Raw genomic sequence first — 21,645 nt, 5'->3', positions numbered from 1 at the left:
TCTTGTTTGCCTCCCACATTTCATACCCGGGACTTGAGAATGTCCCGAAGATGTGCACAAAATACTGTATCGTATGCTGCTTTGAAATCAATAAAGATGTGATGCGTGTACTCTCGATAGTTTTCCAAGATCTGTCGGAGGTTAAAAATCTGGTCCGTAGTTGCACCCGCCTGGTAATTCCTAACGAAATTCTGTACTATCGGTGAGAGCTGGCGTAACAGGATGTGTAAGAGCGGCTTCTACCAGCGTTATGCCGTGGTAGGAGTTGCTGGATATGGGGCTAAGGACCACTATGGAGTCTGAATTGCGCATTACCCAGCCGTTCATCAATCTCAGATTTTGTATACTAGTCGCTTTTATAAAAATTATAGAGCTGTGTTTTTTTTATTTACCGCTTCGAGTTCCTACTCCTGAGTTAGAGTGATCATGATAATCCTATTACATCTTAACTAATGAACACTATAAACTACAGTATGACACATATATATTCGAACAAAAATTATTTTATGCTTATTTTCGTATTGTGACTCATTCGTTGTGCACGTCCCATTTTAAGTTACGGTCGTTGATAATAAATAAATTCCGAAACGATGCAACATGCGGCACTATTTTTCGTAACCTCAAACATCTCGGCATAAAGAGAGGATTTGTATACTATAAAGTAAAAAGATTTGTCGAGACGGGATCTGTTGAAAACCGCAAAAAAGGAATAAATAGAAGCGCTAGAACTGCTGAGGTCGAAAAGGTTGTTCGAAAGCGAGTTCGTCGCAGTTGCGACCGGTCCGCACGAAAATAGCAGTTAAGCTGAATATCAGCAGGGAATCTCTTCATCGAATTTTGAAAATGGATCTGGATATGAAAGCATTCAAAAAAGGTAACATCCATGAATTAACGGAAACAACAAAACAAAAACGACGGGAAGATGCAAACTGCTGCCTCGTCGGCATGGTGTTTCCGAAATGATCTTTTCTGATGAGAAGTTGTTTGTTGCTCAAGCCCCGCATCATGCTCAAAATGTTCGGTTGTGGTCGGTTTCGATCATGGACGTTCCAAAGCACAAATGGAATGCTCTCAGATACCAAAATTCATCAGCTGTCATGGTATGGGAAGGCATTTCATAGAAAGTTCCTCTTGTATTTATTGACAAGGGTGTGAAAGTTAACGCAAAATGCTATCTAGAAATGGTCTAAGAACAAAATTTAATGCCTTACGTTACGGGGAATATATGGTGAAGAATATTACAGCTTTTAGCATGATGGAGCTCCAGCCCACTCTGCAAATCTTGTACAGACGTGGTGCAAAACCAATCTGACGGATTTCATATCGAAAAAGGAATGGCCTCCAAGTTCTCCTAATTCGAACCCACTGGTTTTTTTGTATATGGGGGTACATGTAGCAGAAACTCAAGGATTATACATATCATAATTTGCATGAATTTAAATTAGTTATCGACAAGATTCTTCTTTTTCTTCTTCTTCTTCAGCATAGAGCCGGGGTGGCTCGTGCTGTTTCAAGCACTCGTCTCTATTCAACTCAGTTTTGGGCCACTCGTCGCCAATTTCCTAGTCGTCTCAGAAGTCGCAAATCGCTTTCGATCTGTTCGAGCCATCGTGCACGTTGGGCCCCCCTGTTCCTGGTGCCGGTGGGGTTGTTGAAGATGACTATTTTCATCGCACTGTCGTCCGGCATCCTTACGACGCGTCCGGCCCACCGTAGCCTGCTAACTTTCGCTAGATGTACGATGGGAGTCTCCCCAAGCAGTGTCTGTAGCTCGTGATTCATACGCCTCTGCCACTCTCCGCTTTCAGTTTGTACTCCGCCAAATATCGTCCGCAGCACTTTCCGCTCAAACACGACAAGAGCGCGTATGTCCTCCGTAACCAGCGTCACGGCTTCAAGTCCATAAAGAACTACCGGTCTAATAATGGTTTTGTACATTGTTAGCTTCGTACGGCGGCGTATGCTTCCTGATCGTAGCGTTTTACGAAGGGCAAAGTAGGCCCGATTTCCCGCTTGGATGCGCGCTCCTTACTAGTGTTGTTGTCCGCGGTCACCAGCGATCCCAAATACACGAATTCCTCTACCACTTCTAGTTCGTCACCGTCAACGGTTACTGTCCGTGGGAGACGCGCGTTTGTTTCCTTTGAGCCTCTTCCTTTCATGTATTTGGTCTTCGACGCATTTATTTGTAGCCCAATTCTGCTAGACTCGCTTTCAGTCTGGCGTAGATTACCTCCGCCATCGCAAAGTTCCTGGCTATGATATCGAAGTCATCTGCAAAGCCTAGAAGTGGGCTACCCTTGGTAAAAATCGTGCCTCTCGTTTCGATGCCCGCTCGTCGGATCACCCCCTCAAGAGCGATGTTAAACAGTATGCAGGATAAACCGTCACCTTGTCTCAACCCTTGCCGCGTCTCGTAAGGACTCGAGAGTGTCCCAGAGATGCGTACGAAACACGTCACTCGATCCAATGTAGCTCTGATTAGTCGCATCAGTTTGTCCGGAAAACCGTGTACAGGCATTATCTGCCATAGCTTGCCTCGATCGACTGTATCGTATGCTGCTTTGAAATCAATAAAAATGTGTTGCGTGTGCACGTTGTACTCCTGACATTTCTGCAAGATCTGTCGGATAGTAAAAATTTGGTCCGTAGTTGCGCAAGCCCCCATGAAACCCGCCTGATAATTCCCTACGAAACCTTGTGCTATCGGTGACAACCCGCGTAACAGGATCTGGGAAAGTACTTTGTAGGCGGTGTAGGGGATTGTTTGTTGCATTCTGTATCTATGGGTAAACAACTTCTAAAATAAGATCTTTTTTTACAAAAATATATGACTGTTTTTGTTCGAAAACATATGTGTGATACTGTACAATATATTGCTAAACCAAAGAAAAATAAATTGATTTGAATTGAATAACAACAAAAATTACAGAAAATAAGGAATATGTCATGGTTTTGAGATACATTTAAAAAAAATAATTTTTGATGTTTCGAGATGCTTAGTGTTTTGTTTTTGGGAATATTTTAATATTCTTTTCCTGACAGTTAGGAACAAACTACGATGCGTCTCCATTTGATTATCGAAACTTGAAATAGAAATTAGAAATGAGAAAAACAGAAATTAGAAATGAGGAAAACAGTTAAGTAATAGACTGAGTTAATTTTTCGTTATTTTTTCTTGAATAGAATTTCAATTCTTTTCCTCCATACCTCCAAGTTCAGATCTAAATTTGCACGAATCTTTTCCTCATTTGGACAAAGATCATTGGTAGAAACGAGGTCAACAGTGGCACATTAGCACACGTGTGGCGTTGTAGTCACGCACGCAAAACGGAGGACTCCCCAAACACGAAACAACCCAAAACCGGAGGGCACCATTTACCAAACATCAAACCAACTCAAGTGCTGGCTGCTAAAAAAAGAATGCAAAAGTTGTCGTGTTTTATCCACATATAATGATGAGTCTAGCTATTTATAGCGCTTGTATTCCATTTGGTCTATGTCCTTTATTCTGGTTTACTCTTGTCAGAAAAATAAATAAACGAAAGGCGGTACGATAACAATATTCATAAAGCATGTGTTAGATAGTTGTACTGTCAGATAAAGTTTAATGGAATCGATAGCTTCCTTGCGCCTCCTTTAAGTGTGCGCTCATTTTCCACTTCGGGATTGAATGATTATACACCCGTGCCGATTACGTGCCTGCGTACTAGGGATTTGCGTTGGCTGAAAGCAGCAGAGGCAGCGGTTTTCGTTTCATCCCAAAGGATTGCGGTTTGTTATGTTGACATATTGTTTCATTCCGTTGTTGAGCACGGCGCGCCATTCTAATTACGAGTGATTTACTCGAATTTGCGTTAAGTGGCAACAATTAATCCGATTATTACAATATAGGGACGCTTCGTTTCCAACTGCTTTCATCATTTCCAATTTGCCGGTTCATAAAAAAAGATCCAACTCACGATTTGCGATGGAATGACCCTGCTGCACACGTCCGTCCGAAGAGTACCACTTTACTCGAGCGAAATTTGGCGCTTTGCAATTTGCTGCTAAATTATATGGTCACCCATAAATTGTTGCAAGTTTGCCAGGCCAACTTCCACAGCATCAGATTCTGCCGGCGGCTCGTTTTCGCGACTAACGTCGATGAGCCATTCCGGGGAGAGAAAAAAAGTTGTCAAAACTTCTTGACTAAACTTTGGGTTTTCACACTACCGTCGACATCGCATCGGTTGTCTATATCTTCTGCGCCTTTTTTCCTTACTACTTTTTCACTAGGAGCAGGAGCAGAGCAAAGCCCCTTCTGGCTTCGTCAAACTTTTACTCGGGAAAAGTGAGGTTATTATAATCTTCAATCTGCCTATAGCCTTTACCACCGAGAGTCATCCGGTTGACTTATCTGCTCTTTGATAAGCTACACCTAGCTAGGGGCGGACTGCCTTTTCTAGGATGACTCGCTGTTGCTTCACTTTTGGCTGCCGGCTGCTGCAGCCTCTGATCACGGTGGGAAGATTGAGATCATAATCAGTGAATTAATTAATTTATCTATCCAGTCTCTCGGCAGTTCAGCACCACCAGCAGCGGCACCAGCAGCATATGGCGTCGGCACGACGACGACGGCGGACGAACTGCTGCAAAGCTGCTCGGTTAGGAAGCAAAGTTTTATATTGGCTTAGTTTAGTTTTCTCCGGTGTTCGAGTGCAGGGTGGCACTGAAAGAGCTTACCCCGGGGATGGAACGATGGAAATAAATTACATACAATCTTGTCAACTTAGCAGTTTACTCGCTGCTTGGACGAAGCGTAACGAGTGGGACACGCTCCATCAAGGTGTGACAGATTGTGAAAAGTTGAACAAAGTTAGCGAGCGATACCGGTTCGGGGGTGGTTCGACAGTTTCACTTTTCATATCGTGAGTAAATTAAGTGGGATTTGCTGCATCGTTTTGGGTACATTTATGGAAATTCGAAATCAATTATTTCTTATCGTTCAATGAAAGCCGTTTGATACTTAAAAGAATTGATACGGTATTTATAATGTTGTCCCATTTAAAACACTATTCTATTGAACCGATACCAAAAACACCACTCACTGACGTGCGTCAGTGCGATAAAATATTTATATCACCGTCGGAAATTGCTATCTTCCTTCGGCGGAAACCCGGAAGAGCATCCTAATTTATGTAGGCGCTTATGGCCAAGACGGCATCATTTAGTCAAGTTTCCCGAAGGGAGCCATTTGCTTTGCTATAGGTACGCCGCCGAACAGAGCGTCCCTCGTTAGCGAGAAAAGCGATGGATGGGGGGATATAGAAAAAGTGCGTCTCCATCTGATTACACCCACACCCCCCGCACTGTGGTCGGAGGGCACTTGTGCCAGTTTCTTCACATCATCCTATCAGCAGCTCCGTTAGCTGCGAACGTCTATTATGCATAATAGTCGGTGTGTGTTTGTTACACTTTCAGCACCGCAAGGATAAGCACCGACGAAGCGGTCGTCCTAACTCACCCGGTTTTCCTCTCGCTACGAGGACTGTGACTGTTTATGGAGGATGTATTTATTTCCAGTGCTCTCAACGGCACAAATGGCGCCGCAGTATGTGTCTTCCGTGCGAATGGCGAGTGGTCTTTTCATGTGCTACACCACACGGCCGCTCGCTCGTCGGGAGGGTAACTATGCAACAGGACCTCAATGTGGGTATATTTACTTAGGCTGACCGTTGCTGTCGTATGGATGTCGTTCACCGGGGGAGTATCCTTCTGAACGCAAACGTATTTGCTTAAGGTATTTTCCATAAGTTTTTTGCTCTTAAATACAGCTCGGCTCGGCTCGGCTCGGCTACGCTTATGACACGGATTCACAGACCAACCAAGGAAGAGGAAAAGACAATTTTACGACACAATGTGTCATGCAAAAAATATCAGCACACACCCACATTCAGGACACGAAATCCTTCGCTATTCAACGCGGAAAGGATGCCACTATGTGGCGCAAACTGCCGGAGTATATACTTACAAACGACACAAGTGCGGTTGGCTTCTAGCCGAACCGTCAACGGAGCCAGTTTTGCCGCGCTTCTTGCCTGCCGGTGGGTGGCCGGGCGTAGAGTGTGGCTTCCCGGAACGCCTGACTTTGGGCGGATTTACCGCCTTCGGAAGCGAGAAAGCCGTTGCACCCACACGCGAAAGGATGATGAAATTTAATCTAAAGTGTAAGATTTAGCACAGACCGGGGAGATGCTGTTGTGCAATTTTCATCATACCTTTACCGGCGTAAGCAGATTTGTTTGCAGAAATGTGCCAGCCAACCTTAAACCGGCGAGGCCGTCGAGCAATCGGAAGAACACGGCTATGAAAGCGAATCTAGGGCATGACTTCGGTTACTGCAATGCCGCTGGCAAGGATGCGGTAGGATTTTTCTAAGAGCTTCATTCGACGATTACAATAACGAGTCGTTTGCATGTGATAAAATGCATGCTAAAGTCGTAACCGAAATATGTACTGTACAGTGTACCAGCCTTCGTCAGTGAGAAGATCTTTTCATGCATTTATGATGGACCGAAACGAACCGAGCATATGGCGCTACTTTTTTGATGGGATCCATTTGGTGACAACATTACCGTCGTTAATTCAACTAGCAACAACGGAAAATGGTGCAAAAGATGAAGGCATTTTAGGCTGGTGCCTGCGAATATCCTTGAACAAGCCACGATGCCGGCAAGAATGACGGAAAATAGGCGGAAATCCGCAGATGAAATTTTTTTTCATGTGTTGACAACGGTTTTGTGGCCTCATTTGACATGGTGGCTCTACACGCCGAGAGCTGGTTCATTTCGGTTGGAAAATAGGCCATTATGCTTGTGTGTAATGTGTATAATGCTTTTTGTTCATTCGCTGAAGCAGATTCAGCTGAGGATATTCAGATGGATGGTAAGGAAAAATTACGCAAGACAAATTATTAAAAGTTGGCGCATTTTTAAACCATTTAGCATTAATTTTTTTTCGCCTAGAAAAAGTAAAACGATTCAACACTTTTGTTTTATTCAAAAACAGATTTTGTATTTTCCAGATCATGCATTTTTGGATAGCTTTTCATGATATGAATTCGTACGTAGCAATTGGACTATTATTACGCAGAGAATGAGCTACAATCTCATACTGTTTTCTTCACAGTAGACCAAAGAAATTATAGAGCAAAGTGGATAGTACCCTTAGAGTAGGGCGAGGCGTGAAGTGGAAAGGAGCGGAAAATTAGAAATGGACAATATTTTCATGACAACATTTTTTGTTGTTTCTGAGTTATGGCCAAACATGCCACTATGCCAAATAAATATGCATTTTGTCAGATTATTGTTTACGCACCAGACGAATCTAAAAAACTAGGAAAAATCCAGTGTTCCAGTTTTTTGACAGATTTCCGTTTCTTCGACTTGCGAAAAGATCATCACTTCTAATTTCAAACGTTTAATTAAATTTTGCGAATGCCTTGAACAAAAGACATTGCAAGACGTTTCGCGAAAAATTCCCCATCGGTCAAATTGATCGCCAGATTTTCGAGAAAACATATTGGCAACGCTGGTTATGGCTGAAAAACTCGCGTTTTACTCCAAATTTACCTAGGGTATGTTGCTGCTTCGTCGTAATTATCTATTCCCGTCCTATCCAACACAAATTATTGAAAATGTCAGCATTTTTATGACACACGATGCAAAACTAGTTATTCCCTAATATTTCAGTTTGTTGTCTATCATACACGATCAATCAAAGTGAGCTGAGATCTATTTAAATGCTTTTTATCATTAAAGAAGTCCTACCAGCCAAATTTCCAACGCTTTTGCATGCGACGAAGAAGAAAATGTCGACAAATCGTTTTAATTTCGGTCATTCTACAGCCAGGAAAACTTGCCTGACCTGCTGAAATTGTGCAGAATAACATTTGTCACGCCGTCCTACACAAATACATGCGCGCTAGCTTCGTAAACATTGTTATGATTTTTAGTTCGGACAATGAAAAATTTTGATGGACGGATTGTAAAACGGTACGACGAATTTAAGAAATAAAGTCAGTTGCGTAATTTCAATAATATGCTTTTATATTCACTTTTCAGTGATTTCAAAGTTCACGGATCGGAAGGTAAGTGTGTTTGAGTTAAATCAGCACAAGAACTTTTTGAGTATTCATTAAATCCATCCAACAAATGATGTAAATTAGAATGGCTCTATTTACTACGACGGGAATTAGAAATAAACCCTAATTCAAAAATTCATACCTAATGAACCAAACAACGTAGAACTGTTGCTTCTTATACGGATTACCGTATAATGGATCTAGAGTTCGTAGTTCGTATCCTGCTCTCCAGCAAAAGAAGCAAAAAGGCAAAATGACAAATAACTAAACTGAAATGACAGAAAGAGAAAAAACGGCGAAAAGCACGAAGAAAAACGTAACAAAAACTGGACAAGAGCGGTTGGACAAAACAAAACAAGAGAGAAAAATAAGAGGAAAAAGAAAACGAGAGAGAAAAGATGGCAAACGACGCAAAAACCGAGGAGACGGAAAAACACGAACAGAAAATGGTGAAGAAAAAAAAGGAAAAATGAGAGGAAAACCATTAATATATCGAAAAAACGAGTGTAAAGAAAAGGAAAAAAACGGGACAAAAAAGGAGCAAATACGATATTAGAAAAATGAAGAAACGAGAACTGCAAGAGAGGAAAATCGGGACAAAAAAATGGAGAAAAAATGAAAACGGAAGACAAAACAGAAAAAAACATAAAAGCAGAAAAAAACGAAAACTGGACAACAAAAAAGTCGAAATTGGAAAGAAAATGTCACAAAATGAAGCAGGAAAAGAGGAAGAACATGTCGGAACTCAAGGAAAACTGTCAGAAGAAACCGAACAGAGGAACCGAAAATCAGGAAAAGGGTTAAAAACGGGCAGGAAAAGAAGGGAAAGGGAACAAAGAAGGAGAAAACAGCATCCAGAAAAAAGAAAAATGAAAAAAAACGTGACAGAATGGACGGGAAAACGTAACTTGAAAATCTAAACAAAATGAAAAACAGAAAACGGGAGTGAAAGGATGGAAAACGAGGCAAAAAATGAGGAGATGGAACAACGCAGACAGAAAAAAAAATTGAAGAGAAAAGAAGACAGATCAGTGAAAAACCTTAAATCTAGAAAAAATGACTAAAAACTGGACAATAAAGGGAAAAAACGACATAAAAGAGGAGAAAATACCTCCCCCCGTATTGTACGAAAAAACAAGAACAGAAATAGAGAACAATAGAGGAACACAAGACGAAAAAAACAGAACATGACAGAAAAGGAGGAAAAGCAGAATATAAAAAGAGAAACGGAACAGATGAAAACGGAAAACGGGACAGAAAAGGAATTTAATAGCGGATAAAGACGAAAACCGAACAATCAATACGGAACAGAAAATGTCGTCAAACGAAACAGGAAAAGAGTAAAAACGGGCCTGAACACGAGGAACAGCGGACGAAAAAAAAAAGAAATATCGAACAGAGGAACCAAAAATCAGGACGAAAAACGGGACAGGAAAATAAGAGTAAAGAAACAAAGAAAGGAGAAGCAGCGGACAGAAAAAGGAAAAACGAGTGAGAAAATGAAGGAAAACGAGACAAGAAAGATAACACGAAAACAAGAGCAACCAAAAGAGAAAATCGATAGAGGCAACGAGAAAAACGGGAATAAGAGGTCAAACGGTATATAAAAGGAGATAGATGGGACAAAAACACGGAAAAGTAGACAAAAGAGGAAAGGGAAAAAAGGATATAAAAAACAGAGTAAACGTGAAATTAAAGAAAAGAATACTTTGTCCAAATTAAATTCTACTATTTATATTTATTCTCGACAGATACGTATTTCGCCTGCGACTTGTAGGCTTCATCGGTGTCTGTTTTCGAACTTCGAAAACAGACACTGATGAAGCCTGCAAGTCGTAGGCGAAATACGTATCCAATCGAGAATAAATATAAAATATTAGAATTTAATTTGGAAAAGTTTTCTTCTTTTCTTTAATTTCAGACTAAGAGGCTCCAAAAACTAATAAACGTGACAAAGTTAACGGAAAAATAGGGCATCAGAAAGAGGAAAAACGGAACTAGTGAAGACGAAAAACGAGAAGAAAAGCAGATATAAAGAGTTAGAAATAAAACGAAAACTGGACATTTTTTCATGATGGTAGAAGGAGATAAAAAATGGAAAATCGGAGAGAAAATAAAAAAAGGAGTAAAGAATATCAGGAAAAACAGGACCAAAAAAGAAAAAATAGAACAAAGACAAAAACAACAAAACAGAAACCACGGGACAGAAAAAAAGGAAAACGAATGATAAAAGAAAAGCGGAAGGAAAGTGAGAGCCAAGCAATCAAGCCATGAAAACCGTATAGAAGAAAGGAAAAAAACGGTACAAAACGTGGAAAAACGGAACAAGAAAGTGGTAAAACGTGTGAGAGCATCAGACGAAAAATGTCATTTCTAATTTCAAGTAAAATTCCTTCTCTAAATTCGTTTTCATGTCCGGTTTAAGGTAAAACTTCAAACTTAAAATGGTCTAAATTTAAGTCTAATTTAAATGAAATTCTCAGTTAAAGCGCAAAATCAATTCCAATTTTAAATTCAATTTGAAGTTTCACTTTTCCTAGCTTCTGGGCCAACGAAAGAGCACCACAATACGAATATTGATAGACAAGACACAACTCTTTTACAAAACTTTTTAATGTCAATATTTATGTTCAATTGCGAGTTTAATTTCAAATCAAATTTCTAGTCTAATTCAATTCCAATTTCAAATAAAATTTCAAGTCCAATTTCAAATAAAAACTTCAAATTCTGTTTGAAGTCCTATTTCATGTCTAATTTCAAGTAAAACTTCCATTCCAAATTTAAGTCCAATTTCAAATCCAATAACCCGTATGAATAAAACAGTTTGCTTTGCTTTTCCCGGTCAAACCTTACGGACGAAGTAAAGCATACTCTTCTATTCATACGTCCTAATGGCTGTTTGCAACATTTATGTAATCTGATTATGTTAAAATGTAGCTTAGAAAATTCTTGATCGTTTGCTATCATTGACTAATTTTTTAAAATTTTGCTGCTTGATCCGGCCGTTTTTCAGTTCAATACGAAGTAAAACTTCAAGCCCAAATTAACCAAATTTCAAGTCTAATTTCATGGCTAGTTTAATTTTGATTTTAAATCAAGTTCGATTTCCGGACAAACCCGGACATTTCAATCGAATCGGCCGGTATTTTTGTGATAAGTAATCATAGTTTCGCCAAAACATTCTTCTGAAAAATCGTCCTTGTAACCCCATGCATAGAAGTCTAAAGTATTCAAATCAGGCGGAGAGGCAGGCCATGCTTTCGAAAAAATAAATGCCAAAAAATTGTCCTTCGCCAAGCCTATGTTGCTTTCACCTGGTGAGACGGTGCAGAATCTTGTTGGAAGCAGTATGGTGCATTCTTGTAGTGTTTTTTGACGATGACGATAGCAAGTAGCAAGTAGTTTTTCAAAACATTATCGATGTAATATTTAGCGTTGATTTTAATACCAAGTTTAATGAACAGCAACATTTTTTCATCAGATTGAGCAGCTGCCGAAATCTTTCGAACTTCTGCTTTTCAGTCAAAACGTACACCCTTTTTTTTTGTATGGAATTAATCGAAGATCATCTTTCAAAATATTCTTCATGGTTGACTGCGAAATTCACAGTTCATTGGCCATCTTACTTCCAGATTGATCTGGTTTCCGTCGAATTGGCTCTCATCCTCGTTTGATGGCTTTCGGGGTCTTTATAGTGCGTCTACGACCGGTTTCGTCTGTCGCTTGATGGTACGAAAGATGAATCTTTCGTTTATTCCGAGTGGCTTCAGCTTCTTTAAAATACTACATGGACGAAAATTTTTAAAAGCAGACTTGCACTTGTCATAAGTTCCCTTTTTGCATCTATGATTACCACCACTCTTGAATGAATGAAAATTCGTAACACACTTGCAAGCTATGTTGACATTTGAATACACTCTAAATGAAAAATACGCAGACACATCTGTGATTAACCCATTTTTAACTAAACACGTCCAAAAAATACTGATAATTATTACTACTTACCTTGTACATCAACTTGCATCCAACTCCAAGCAGCGAAGCAATAGTGTCGAAGGACAACAAAAACAGAAGAAGTCCTATGTTACTGCCTTGAGAAACATCTATCTTTATCAAAATCATCACGAATAAACCACTTCCTAGGAATCAATTAAATAACTTTCATTGGTTGGATGTATGATTATTTTCAATTACTGTCAAAAACATGTTGACAGCAGTTTAACACGCAAAGCGATAGTATAAAAACCTATGGTTAGAGAAAACTCGAATTGCCTCACCGGATTAAATTGATAAAACTGTGAATAAAAAGTTTCCGTTTCGGAAATACGAGGTGGACTTTCTGCATTAAATCTCTAATAAGTGTTGTTATTTTGATGAAAAACAAAAACACACACCAGCAAACAAACGAGCTAATAAAATCCTCAAGCACAAGTTAAACGCACAAGCCCACCCACAGTAGTAGCCCCCGATTTCAAGCAACGCACAGAGTAAATCAAGCACAGGAACATTAGCTAATTTGCATCATTATTAGCGGCTAATCCCATTCCGTGCCGGAAGCAACCGCGGCAGCCGTGGTTAGCGCTCTCTATGTACTGTACATACAAATCAAAGCTATGCTGCTCTGAAATGAAGCGAAGTGCTTGACGATGGCACAAACGAACCAGCACGTAGTAGCGATAATTTTTCAATTATGCCAACTGGATGGTTGGTATGCTCGAGAACATTAATCGGTGGTGCGTACGCACCGCGCAAAGATTCAAACTTGCGCTGCCGCTGCTCCGATGATGGTTAAGCCGAAAGCGTACGGCCGGCGCGCCGCCCTCTGACGGCCTCGATTTCTACCGGATGTTTTTTTTCTCTTCTTTCAGGTACCCAGTAAGGACCGAAGTTTGTGTGTGTGTTTGCCTGTTTCGGAATGTGTGTATAATTTGATCAGATCGTATCAAAACCTAATCGAGGGAATATCGTTCTCATGCGCGACCCAGTGGCGGTTGTTTCCGCGCACTCCACCCTCCGGCAGCATCCGCAGTAGCGCAGATCAAAGAAGAAAAGGTTACACGCGTCCGTAAGATGCTACTTTATGTGGCACTCCGTTTTACGAGAAAGCGAAGGAAAAAATTGACTGAAAGGTGATGAAGGGAAATGAACCCTTGATTGATCATAAATCATTTAACGCTCCGCCGATTGGGGCGGTGTGAATAAATCCGGCCGATGCGATGGTTGCGATGATTGGTGCGGTGGGATAGGGTTATGGGATTGGCATCTGTCAAAATTATCGGCTGTATACGGCTGGTTAAGGGAGTTTATATCTTTTGTTAATGGGATGATGATTGAGGGATCACTTCAGAGGAGCCACTTAAGCCTTCCGCACCGGGTATTATCGTTTCGGAAAAAGGCAGCTGTAAACGTTAAATATAGTCCGGAATTATAAATAAACCCTTCCAGGCAGTGAGACTGCGGTAGTATTTAGCAAACAGAAGGCAGCAAATAAAATCTGCGAATGAAATGAAGACAAATTTACTCTGTGCGAAAATGGAAAGCACGAGTGCACTTTTCCCCCTGCTCGACAGTGCTAGAATGGTTGAACAGAGGGCAAAGTTGAATTATTAAATGCCCTGGAAATGGCTTACCGTCACTTTTCTCTAGGTTCTTTACTACCCTCTCTACCGTCTAGTATCTGGTGAAGAAATAGTTTGCCGTTTACCGTTGCTACAGTAGCTCTTTCTGCACAAACATGAAATTTATACTAACATTCATACTTTAAAACCCATTTAAACTTGAAACTTTCAATGGTGAAAAATTGTTTCGCACGTACTTTGCGTCAAATTACGTTCTTATCGTTCGACTGATGTGTATCTTTCCGTTCTTCGCTTCTTTCCAGGCTATTATCAACCGGCTGGTCCGTTGATATCTCCTCATCTGCTGCCACAGCCACCGCAGGGTCCGCCGAGTTCCACCTCTCAGCACAGCTCGAGCAGCAGCACCGTGACCAAGCAACCCCCTGAGTCGGACTCTCCAGTTCAATCACTACAGCAGCCACCGTCGTCATCGACGGCGGATAGCACCGATAGCGATGTACTACTGACAGGTAATTTGATGAACTTTCAGCATCCTAAAACGGCTTTAATAAAAATACTTCCCTCAATTACAGGCGGTGACCTAAGCGGTCGGTCACAACCCTACCGGTACGGTCCGACCGGTCCACCCAACATCTACCCCCGTCCGGTTCAGATGCACTGTCCACCGCCACCGCATTTGGCGCCGAATTATTACGCGGCTCCGCCGTACAGCCAATACCCGCCGGAGATGTACTATACTCATGCGTATCCGCCGGCGCATTTCTATCCAAAGTTTGCCCAGTATTACCCCAGCCGGCGGTACTACCCGGGACCGCCCGGTCCAGGTGAACACATGTACGAGCAGCCCCCGCCTCCAACGAGTGCTCCGGTGCCACCGCCTGCCGGTGCCCAGCTGGTGCCTGCCGGTCCGCAGGGTCCCCAGCACATGGAGCACTATCCCGGTCCGCCTCCGTATCCGTACCCTGGGTACGGCAGTCCCGGGCCGGGGCCCGGTGGGCAGTGTTACTCCCGTAACCTGCAGCCTCCACCGTATATGGGTAAGCCAATGTATGAAATCACCTTTTTCACCTCACCTAAGCTGTGCGCGTGTTCGTGTTCATCGGAAGCGTTAAAGTGTTCCGGAGTGGCGAGTTATCAGTTATTTTCGAGAGTGACCAAATTGCATGTTTTCCGTTCGTAATCAGGTTCCTGAGCCTGTTATTGTCGCCCTCGTTGCAGATTTTGGTATATTGTAGACTATGTATATTGAGATTTGACATTTGATTCTTCTATTTTTTAGTTTGTAACCATTTATTCAAATTTTCGGTCTATGTTTTGTCAGGCTGCATATTTATATGATAGTCACTTAAGATGTAATATGATGAAAAATTTATTTACAAACATTTTTGATTTAACAAGTCAGAGTGGTAATCAATAATATTTTTGTGTCGGTCATGAGCACTGAATAGACTAAAAATTTTCTCTATTGCAGGTCAAATTTGAATTTCTTTACCCTCTATTTCTGGTTTCTATGTTGCATATAAAAATTACACTTTTCGTGGGTCCTGCCAAGACAAAAAAACACGGGATACTATTGAATTTACGAAGAAAGGAATAATATTGTAAAACAACAGAGCTCATTTATTTAGACGCCACCTAGGATTCCATATGCGCGCTTACTTTAAAGCTGATTTTGCATCACGATACTCCGCCCTATTGCTCAGAAGTCACAGTGTTTAATCTTCAGCAAAAATTTAGGATTTTTGTCTATTAGAGCACATAAATTTGTTATATCTTAGCTAGCTGAACCCCGTCCGAGCGTTGCTTCGCTTGTAATTAAATGAATGAAATTTTAATAGAACTTGTGTGCTTATTGCTTGTTGTTTTACAGAATGAGTTTTTTTAAAAAACATTTTCGTTTGCGAATGTGTGATTTCGATCATATTCCAGAGGGGAGAGGGGTCTAGAACCACCAAATAAACTTTTCTTGTCTTCTTCTTCAGCATAGAGCCGGGGTGGCTCGTGCTGTTTCAAGCATTTGTCTCCATTCAACTCGGTCTTGGGCCACCCGTCGCTAATTTCCTAGTCGTCTCAGAAGCCGCAAATCGCTTTCGACCTGGTCGAGCCATCGTGCTCATCGGGCTCCCCTGTTCCTGGTGCCGATGGGGCTGTTGAATAGGATTATTTTCGTCGCACTGTCGTCCGGCATCCTTACGACGTGTTCGGCCCACCGTAGACTGCCAACTTTCGCTAGATGTACAATGGGAATCTCCCGAAGCAGTGCCTGTAGCTCGTGATTCATACGCCTCCGCCACTCTCCGCTTTCAGTTTGTACTCCGCCAAATATCGTCCGCAGCACTTTCCGCTCGAACACGGCAAGGGCGCGTATAGTCTTCAGAAACGTCCACATGCTAAATTTGACTCCATTTGTTTGATTAGTTCTCAAGCTATGCAGAAATTTGTGTTTCATTTGGGGACCCCCCCTCCTTTTTCAGGGGGGTAATGAGTCTCAAACTATCATAAGAATCTTCCCAGGCCCCAACAATTCCTGCATGCAAATTTTAACACCAATCGGTTCAGGCGTTTTCAAGTCTTGTGCTCTTCAAAATTGAGCTTTTTGCCATTAGTGCCAACTAGTGAAACGAAGACTTTTTCTCCTGCAAAGGTTCCGTGCCAAATTCAGGAGCCGTCTTCACGTTTCTCGGTTCTAGGCTGCCGCTCTCCAGTCGCAGAGTCGCGCCTAGGACCCGCTGCTCTAGCACTCACCTCGACAGTGCTTATCCAACGGGTACAGGGTCTGCCTCGAAGTCGTTGGTCTCTGTCGGGTTCTCTGCTAAATATTGTTTTTGCTAGTCTCTCATTCGGCATCCTTGCTACGTGGCCAGCCCATTATAGCCGGCCGTGTTTTACTCGCTTCACAATAACCGCATCTTTGTATACTTGGTATATTTCATGATTCATGCACCTGCGCCACATTCCTTCGTCTAATATGCCGTCAAGAATTGATCGCAAGATCTTACGCTCAAAAATACCAAAAGTTTGTCGGTCGCTTTCTTTCAACTTCCACGCTTCTTGGCCGTAGAGTACCATCGGGAGAATTAACGTCTTATAGAGCGCGAGTTTTGTACGAAGATGCTGGTTACGGGACTTCAGTTGGCTACGTAATCCGTAGAAGGCCCTGTTGGCAGCTGCTATTCGCCTTTTTACTCCACCGTTCACATCGTTGTCATCACCACCGCTATTCTATATTTCGAACGAAGTGGTATTTCGAACGAAAGTTTTTTCGAACGAAATTTCCGCCAGCAAAATCAAATGGGCAAAACATCTCGTTCGAAACAAGTCGAACGAAATAAAGATTCGTTCGAAATACAGAATAGGGGTGCACATGTCACTAACATACCAAGGTAAACAAATTCATGGACCACTTCAAAAGAATCTCCATCTATTACCCCCGAAGTTCTAAAGTTTTGTTTCGGTAGAATTTACGATAAGCGCTATCCTTGTAGTTTTCTTCTTAAGATGCGTGTACGCTGCATCCACAGCTTGTTGCAAGTTTGGGGGTCTTTTCAAATCTCTTTCTTGCAAAATCTCAGTCTTCCAATGTCTCTTTCTTCTCTATCTTAAAAACTTTTTGTCTTTTCAAATCTCTTTTTTCCAAAATCTCTTTCTTGCAAAATCCCAGTTTTCCAAAATCACTGTCTTCAAAAATCCCAGTCTTCCAAAGTCTCTTTCTTCCAAAATGTTTTTCTTACAAAATCGTTTTTTTCGCAAATCACAGTCTTTCCAAATCTCTTTCTTCCAAAATCCCTGTCTTCCAAAGTCTCTTTTTTCTCTGTCTTACGAAATCTCTGATTTCTCAAATCTCTTTCTTCCAAAAAATCTGTCTTCCAAAATCACTGCCTTCTCAAATCTGTTCCAAAATCTTTTTCTTCCGAAATGTCTGTCTTCCAAAAACTCTTCCTTCCAAAATCGCTTTCTTCCCAAATCACTTTTCCCAAAACTTTCTTGGGGCCATGCAATAATTACGTAAGGTCTTTTTCCTCATTTTTGAACCCCCCCCCCCCCCCCCCCTCCTATATAAGATCCTATAACAAATCTTAGTAAAATTTTTTGAAACATCAAAATTCAAGTTTTATTTAAAAAGTTAGACATTGAAAAAATATTGAAACAGTCAATAAAGTTCAAACAAGTTCATAAAAACCAAAGTTCAAACAAATTCATAAAAAACACGCAATATCAATTATCTGTTGTAAATCCCTTAATGGCCCACTCACGAACAGTATTTCAGCATTAAGGTTGTCAATAAATGTTGGTGTATGCTCAGAAACTCACTAGCGTTCACTTAATTCGCATTGATCCACTCTAAATCGTCTGAACACGTCGTCAAGTAGCGTACAAAGAACTTCTTTGCCTCTTCTAGATGACATGTAACATAGTCTTATGTTGGAATTGACACAGCGTTGCATCTAATGTACAGATCTGTAACGACCATCCGCGGTTTTCTTTGAAGCAAAATATTGACCCCACTCTGGTCATATGCGGCAGGCATGATCTTTGGGAACAGAAGAACAATACATCCCAAGAAACATTTTTGTTGTATAGCAGCATATCAAGCACTTGTTCAATTGGTACAGCTATTCATCAGTTGAATAAGCTACTTTTAAACAAAAATGATTCTCGTGATATCATAAGGGATTTTGCCGCTGCCTTGCTGGATTGGGATAGGCAATTGCAACAAAATATGTTGGAATAATAACATAAACCGATGACATCAGATGGCTCTGGAACAAGTAGGCCAACTGCTGAGTGGGCAAAGCTAAAATACTCAGCAGGTTGCTACGCATTTCCTTGCAGCACTAAGGATTTCAACACTTCACAACTAAATTCATCAATTTAAAATTTTTGTAACAAGTAACATGAGTTGCTATTAAAAATATGAATTTTTCATATTATTTTCGTGAGTGAAAATCTTACGTAAGAAATGATTAAACCCCCCCTCCCCCCCAAATAAGATTTTGTAAGATTTCGCTAAACCCCCCCCCCCCCCCCCATTATGCCTTACGTAATTAGTGCACGGCCCTGTTTCAAATATCATCTTCCCAAATCACTTTCATCCCAAGTCCCTGCCGATTTACACGGCTTGGTTGTCCGGTTAGCCTCCTAGCTGGCCTCGAGGTATGACGCTGGTCTCATAACCCAGTCGTCGTATGTTCGAATCCCGACTCTGAGAGGCTGTTAGAGTCAAAAGGATCGTAGCAACTGGCCCTGCAATTGTCCTGCACACTAACAGCGAAGTCTGTCGTATAAAAATAGAAGGTCAAGCTTCGATACCAGAATGTAGCACCTAGGCTTTGCTTTGCTTTAGTTGTCTGGCTAGTGTATAAAACCCAAATAAAAGAAATACCCAAGCCACATTTAGCGATCGATGTCATAAAAGGTATGACACTCCCCAGCAAACATTTTCGTACGTATATCAAAGTAACAAATATGATATACAGCACTCGTGCGCTAATTGCACGTCCTCTAACCGCACCGTCTTTTAATTGCACGTCCGCTAGTTGCACGATCGTGCAACTAAAAAACAGTTATCTGTCAAACTACACGTGGTTTTCCAGGTGGTTGCTATAAACAAAAATGCAGCGTTGCCGAATGCAAACTCTCTATCTCTGCATTACATAGATACATTACAAACAAATTCATGCAAATCTGGCTAAACTTTGACTAATTGAACACATATTCATTAAACTTTTAGTTCGTTTGTAAAAATTTAAATGTTCTTCCCAAAATTTAGCGTACGTGTGAAAGCATGTGAAGAGTTCTTTACAGTGATAACGCATCACGTTTTACAATAAATATTGGCAACCATCGTGCAATTAAAAAACGCAATTCGCTAATCGCATCGCATCATTCGTGCAATTAGCGAACGAGTGCTGTATGTACCGATATATATCTATATATCTAGAAAAATCGCATTCGATGCACGAAACCAGCATATGCGTCTGTTTTGGAGGCGATATACGTACTGCAAATTATATGAAAACAATTCACATTCATAAGTATTTGTATACGATGAAATCCGACTCAACATGATTAGTTCCATAATGCTATATAATTCTGTGACGAAAATCGTATGTGAATCAGTTTCTATCATTTTGTACGAATAAATGTAAACTAGGGTGCGCTTTATTAAGCTTTATGTACGATTTCGAGTTTGTTTAGCGATATTTAAGATGATTTTCACACATTATTATACGATTTGTGGTTTACTGGGTCACGTACTCGTGACTTGCGATGGCCCTGTTGTATCCTAGCTTGCTTACCTACTTACTTACTTACTTACTTACTTATTTACTTCCGAATTTTTTGGCTCGGGTGGCACGTTCTCCATTTTATTTGAACATTTGTACCTCTACTTACTTACTTACTTACTTAATTGGCCTAACGTCCTACGACAAGGCCTGCGCAGTATAATTTCTCCATCTATTTCGGTCCATGGCAGCAGGTCTCCAGTTCCGCGGGCACCCAGTGCTCGTCAGATCCGGCTCCACCTGGTCTTGCCACTTCGCTCAGTCGTTGTGCCCCTCTTCATCTTATTCCTTCCGGATTCGATGCGAAAACCATTTTTGCAGGATAGTTGTCCGGCATTCTAGTAACATGTCCTGCCCAACGTATTCGTCCAGCTTTAAGCACTTTCTGAATACTTGGTTCGCCGTAGAGACGCGCGAGCTCGTGGTTCATTCTTCGCCTCCATACACCGTTCTCTTGCACTCCGCCAAAGATGGTTCTCAGCACCCGCCGTTCGGAAAGTCCGAGTGCTCGTAGGTCCTCTTCTAGCAGTGTCCACGTTTGGTGCCCGTAGAGGACAACCGGTCTAATTAGCGTTTTGTACGGTGTGCACTTTGTACGGGAGTTCAGATTGTTCGACCGTAAGTGTTTGTGGATTCCGTAGTAGGCCCGACTTCCGCTGATAATACGTCTTTTAATCTCACGGCTGGTATTGTTGTCCTCGGTTGCCAGTGAGCTAAGGTATACGAACTCGTCGACTACCTCGAACTCATCCCCGTCGATTACCATGGTACTGCCCAAGCGGGCCCTGTTGCGCTCGGTCCCGCCCGCCAGCATATATTTCGTTTTAGACGTATTTATCTTCAATCCAATCTTCTCTGCTTCGCGTTTTAGTCTGATGTACTGATCTTCCACTACCTCAAATGGTTTGCCGACAGCATCCACGTCGTCAGCAAAGCAAATAAATTGACTAGATTTATTAAAAATCGTGCCCCGCATTTCGATCGACGCTCGTCTTATAACACCTTCAAGCGCAATGTTGAATAGAAGGCAGGAAAAACCATCTCCTTGTCGAAGTCCTCTGCGAGATTCGAATGGGTCCGACAATCCATCCGAGATTCTCACACAGCACTGGATCCTATCCATCGTAGTCATGATAAGTCTAGTAAGCTTACCCGGAAAGCCGTTTTCGTCCAAAAATTTTCATAGCTCTTGTCGGTTTACGCTATCATATGCGGCTTTGGAATCGATGAACAGGTGGTGCGTGGGGACTCGGAATTCGCGGCACTTCTGGAGGATCTGCCGCAGGATGAAGATTTTATCCGTTGTAGACCGACTCTTCAGGAAGCCGGCCTGGTAACTTCCCACAAATCGATTGGCTATTGCCGTTAGTCGATGGAAGATGACTTGGGACAGCACTTTGTAGGCGGCATTCAGGATACTGATCGCTCGGTAGTTCTCACAATCCAGCTTATCACCTTTATTGTAGATAGGGCAGATAAACCCGTCTATCCACTCTCCCGGTAGTCGTTCCGTATCCCAAATCTTGACAATCAGTTGGTGCAGACAGCCGGTCAACTTGATAAGTTCCGCTACAATGCCATCCTTTCCCGCTGCTTTGTTGTTCTTCAGCCGCAGGATGGCTTCTTCAACTTCCCTTATCGATGGGGGTGGCAC

At 41.7% G+C, this 21,645-nt stretch overlaps 1 protein-coding gene across 1 annotated transcript in view; it reads left to right on the top strand.

Annotated features, from left to right (window-relative positions):
- LOC128739552 (uncharacterized) overlaps nt 1-21,645 on the top strand; it is a gene marked incomplete at its 5' end in the record, with an annotated part of 421,627 nt that overhangs the window by 383,686 nt on the left and 16,296 nt on the right. Inside the window, 2 exons of the mRNA XM_053835046.1 lie at nt 14,007-14,213; nt 14,277-14,741. Coding sequence (XP_053691021.1) covers nt 14,007-14,213; nt 14,277-14,741 — 672 coding nt within the window. The remainder of the gene's footprint in view (nt 1-14,006; nt 14,214-14,276; nt 14,742-21,645) is intronic.

The sequence above is a fragment of the Sabethes cyaneus genome, chromosome 3 (genome assembly GCF_943734655.1).
Source record: "Sabethes cyaneus chromosome 3, idSabCyanKW18_F2, whole genome shotgun sequence".
Lineage (NCBI taxonomy): Eukaryota > Metazoa > Arthropoda > Insecta > Diptera > Culicidae > Sabethes > Sabethes cyaneus.
Note: the sequence above shows the minus strand (reverse complement) of the source record. Positions and strands in the feature narration are given on the sequence as shown.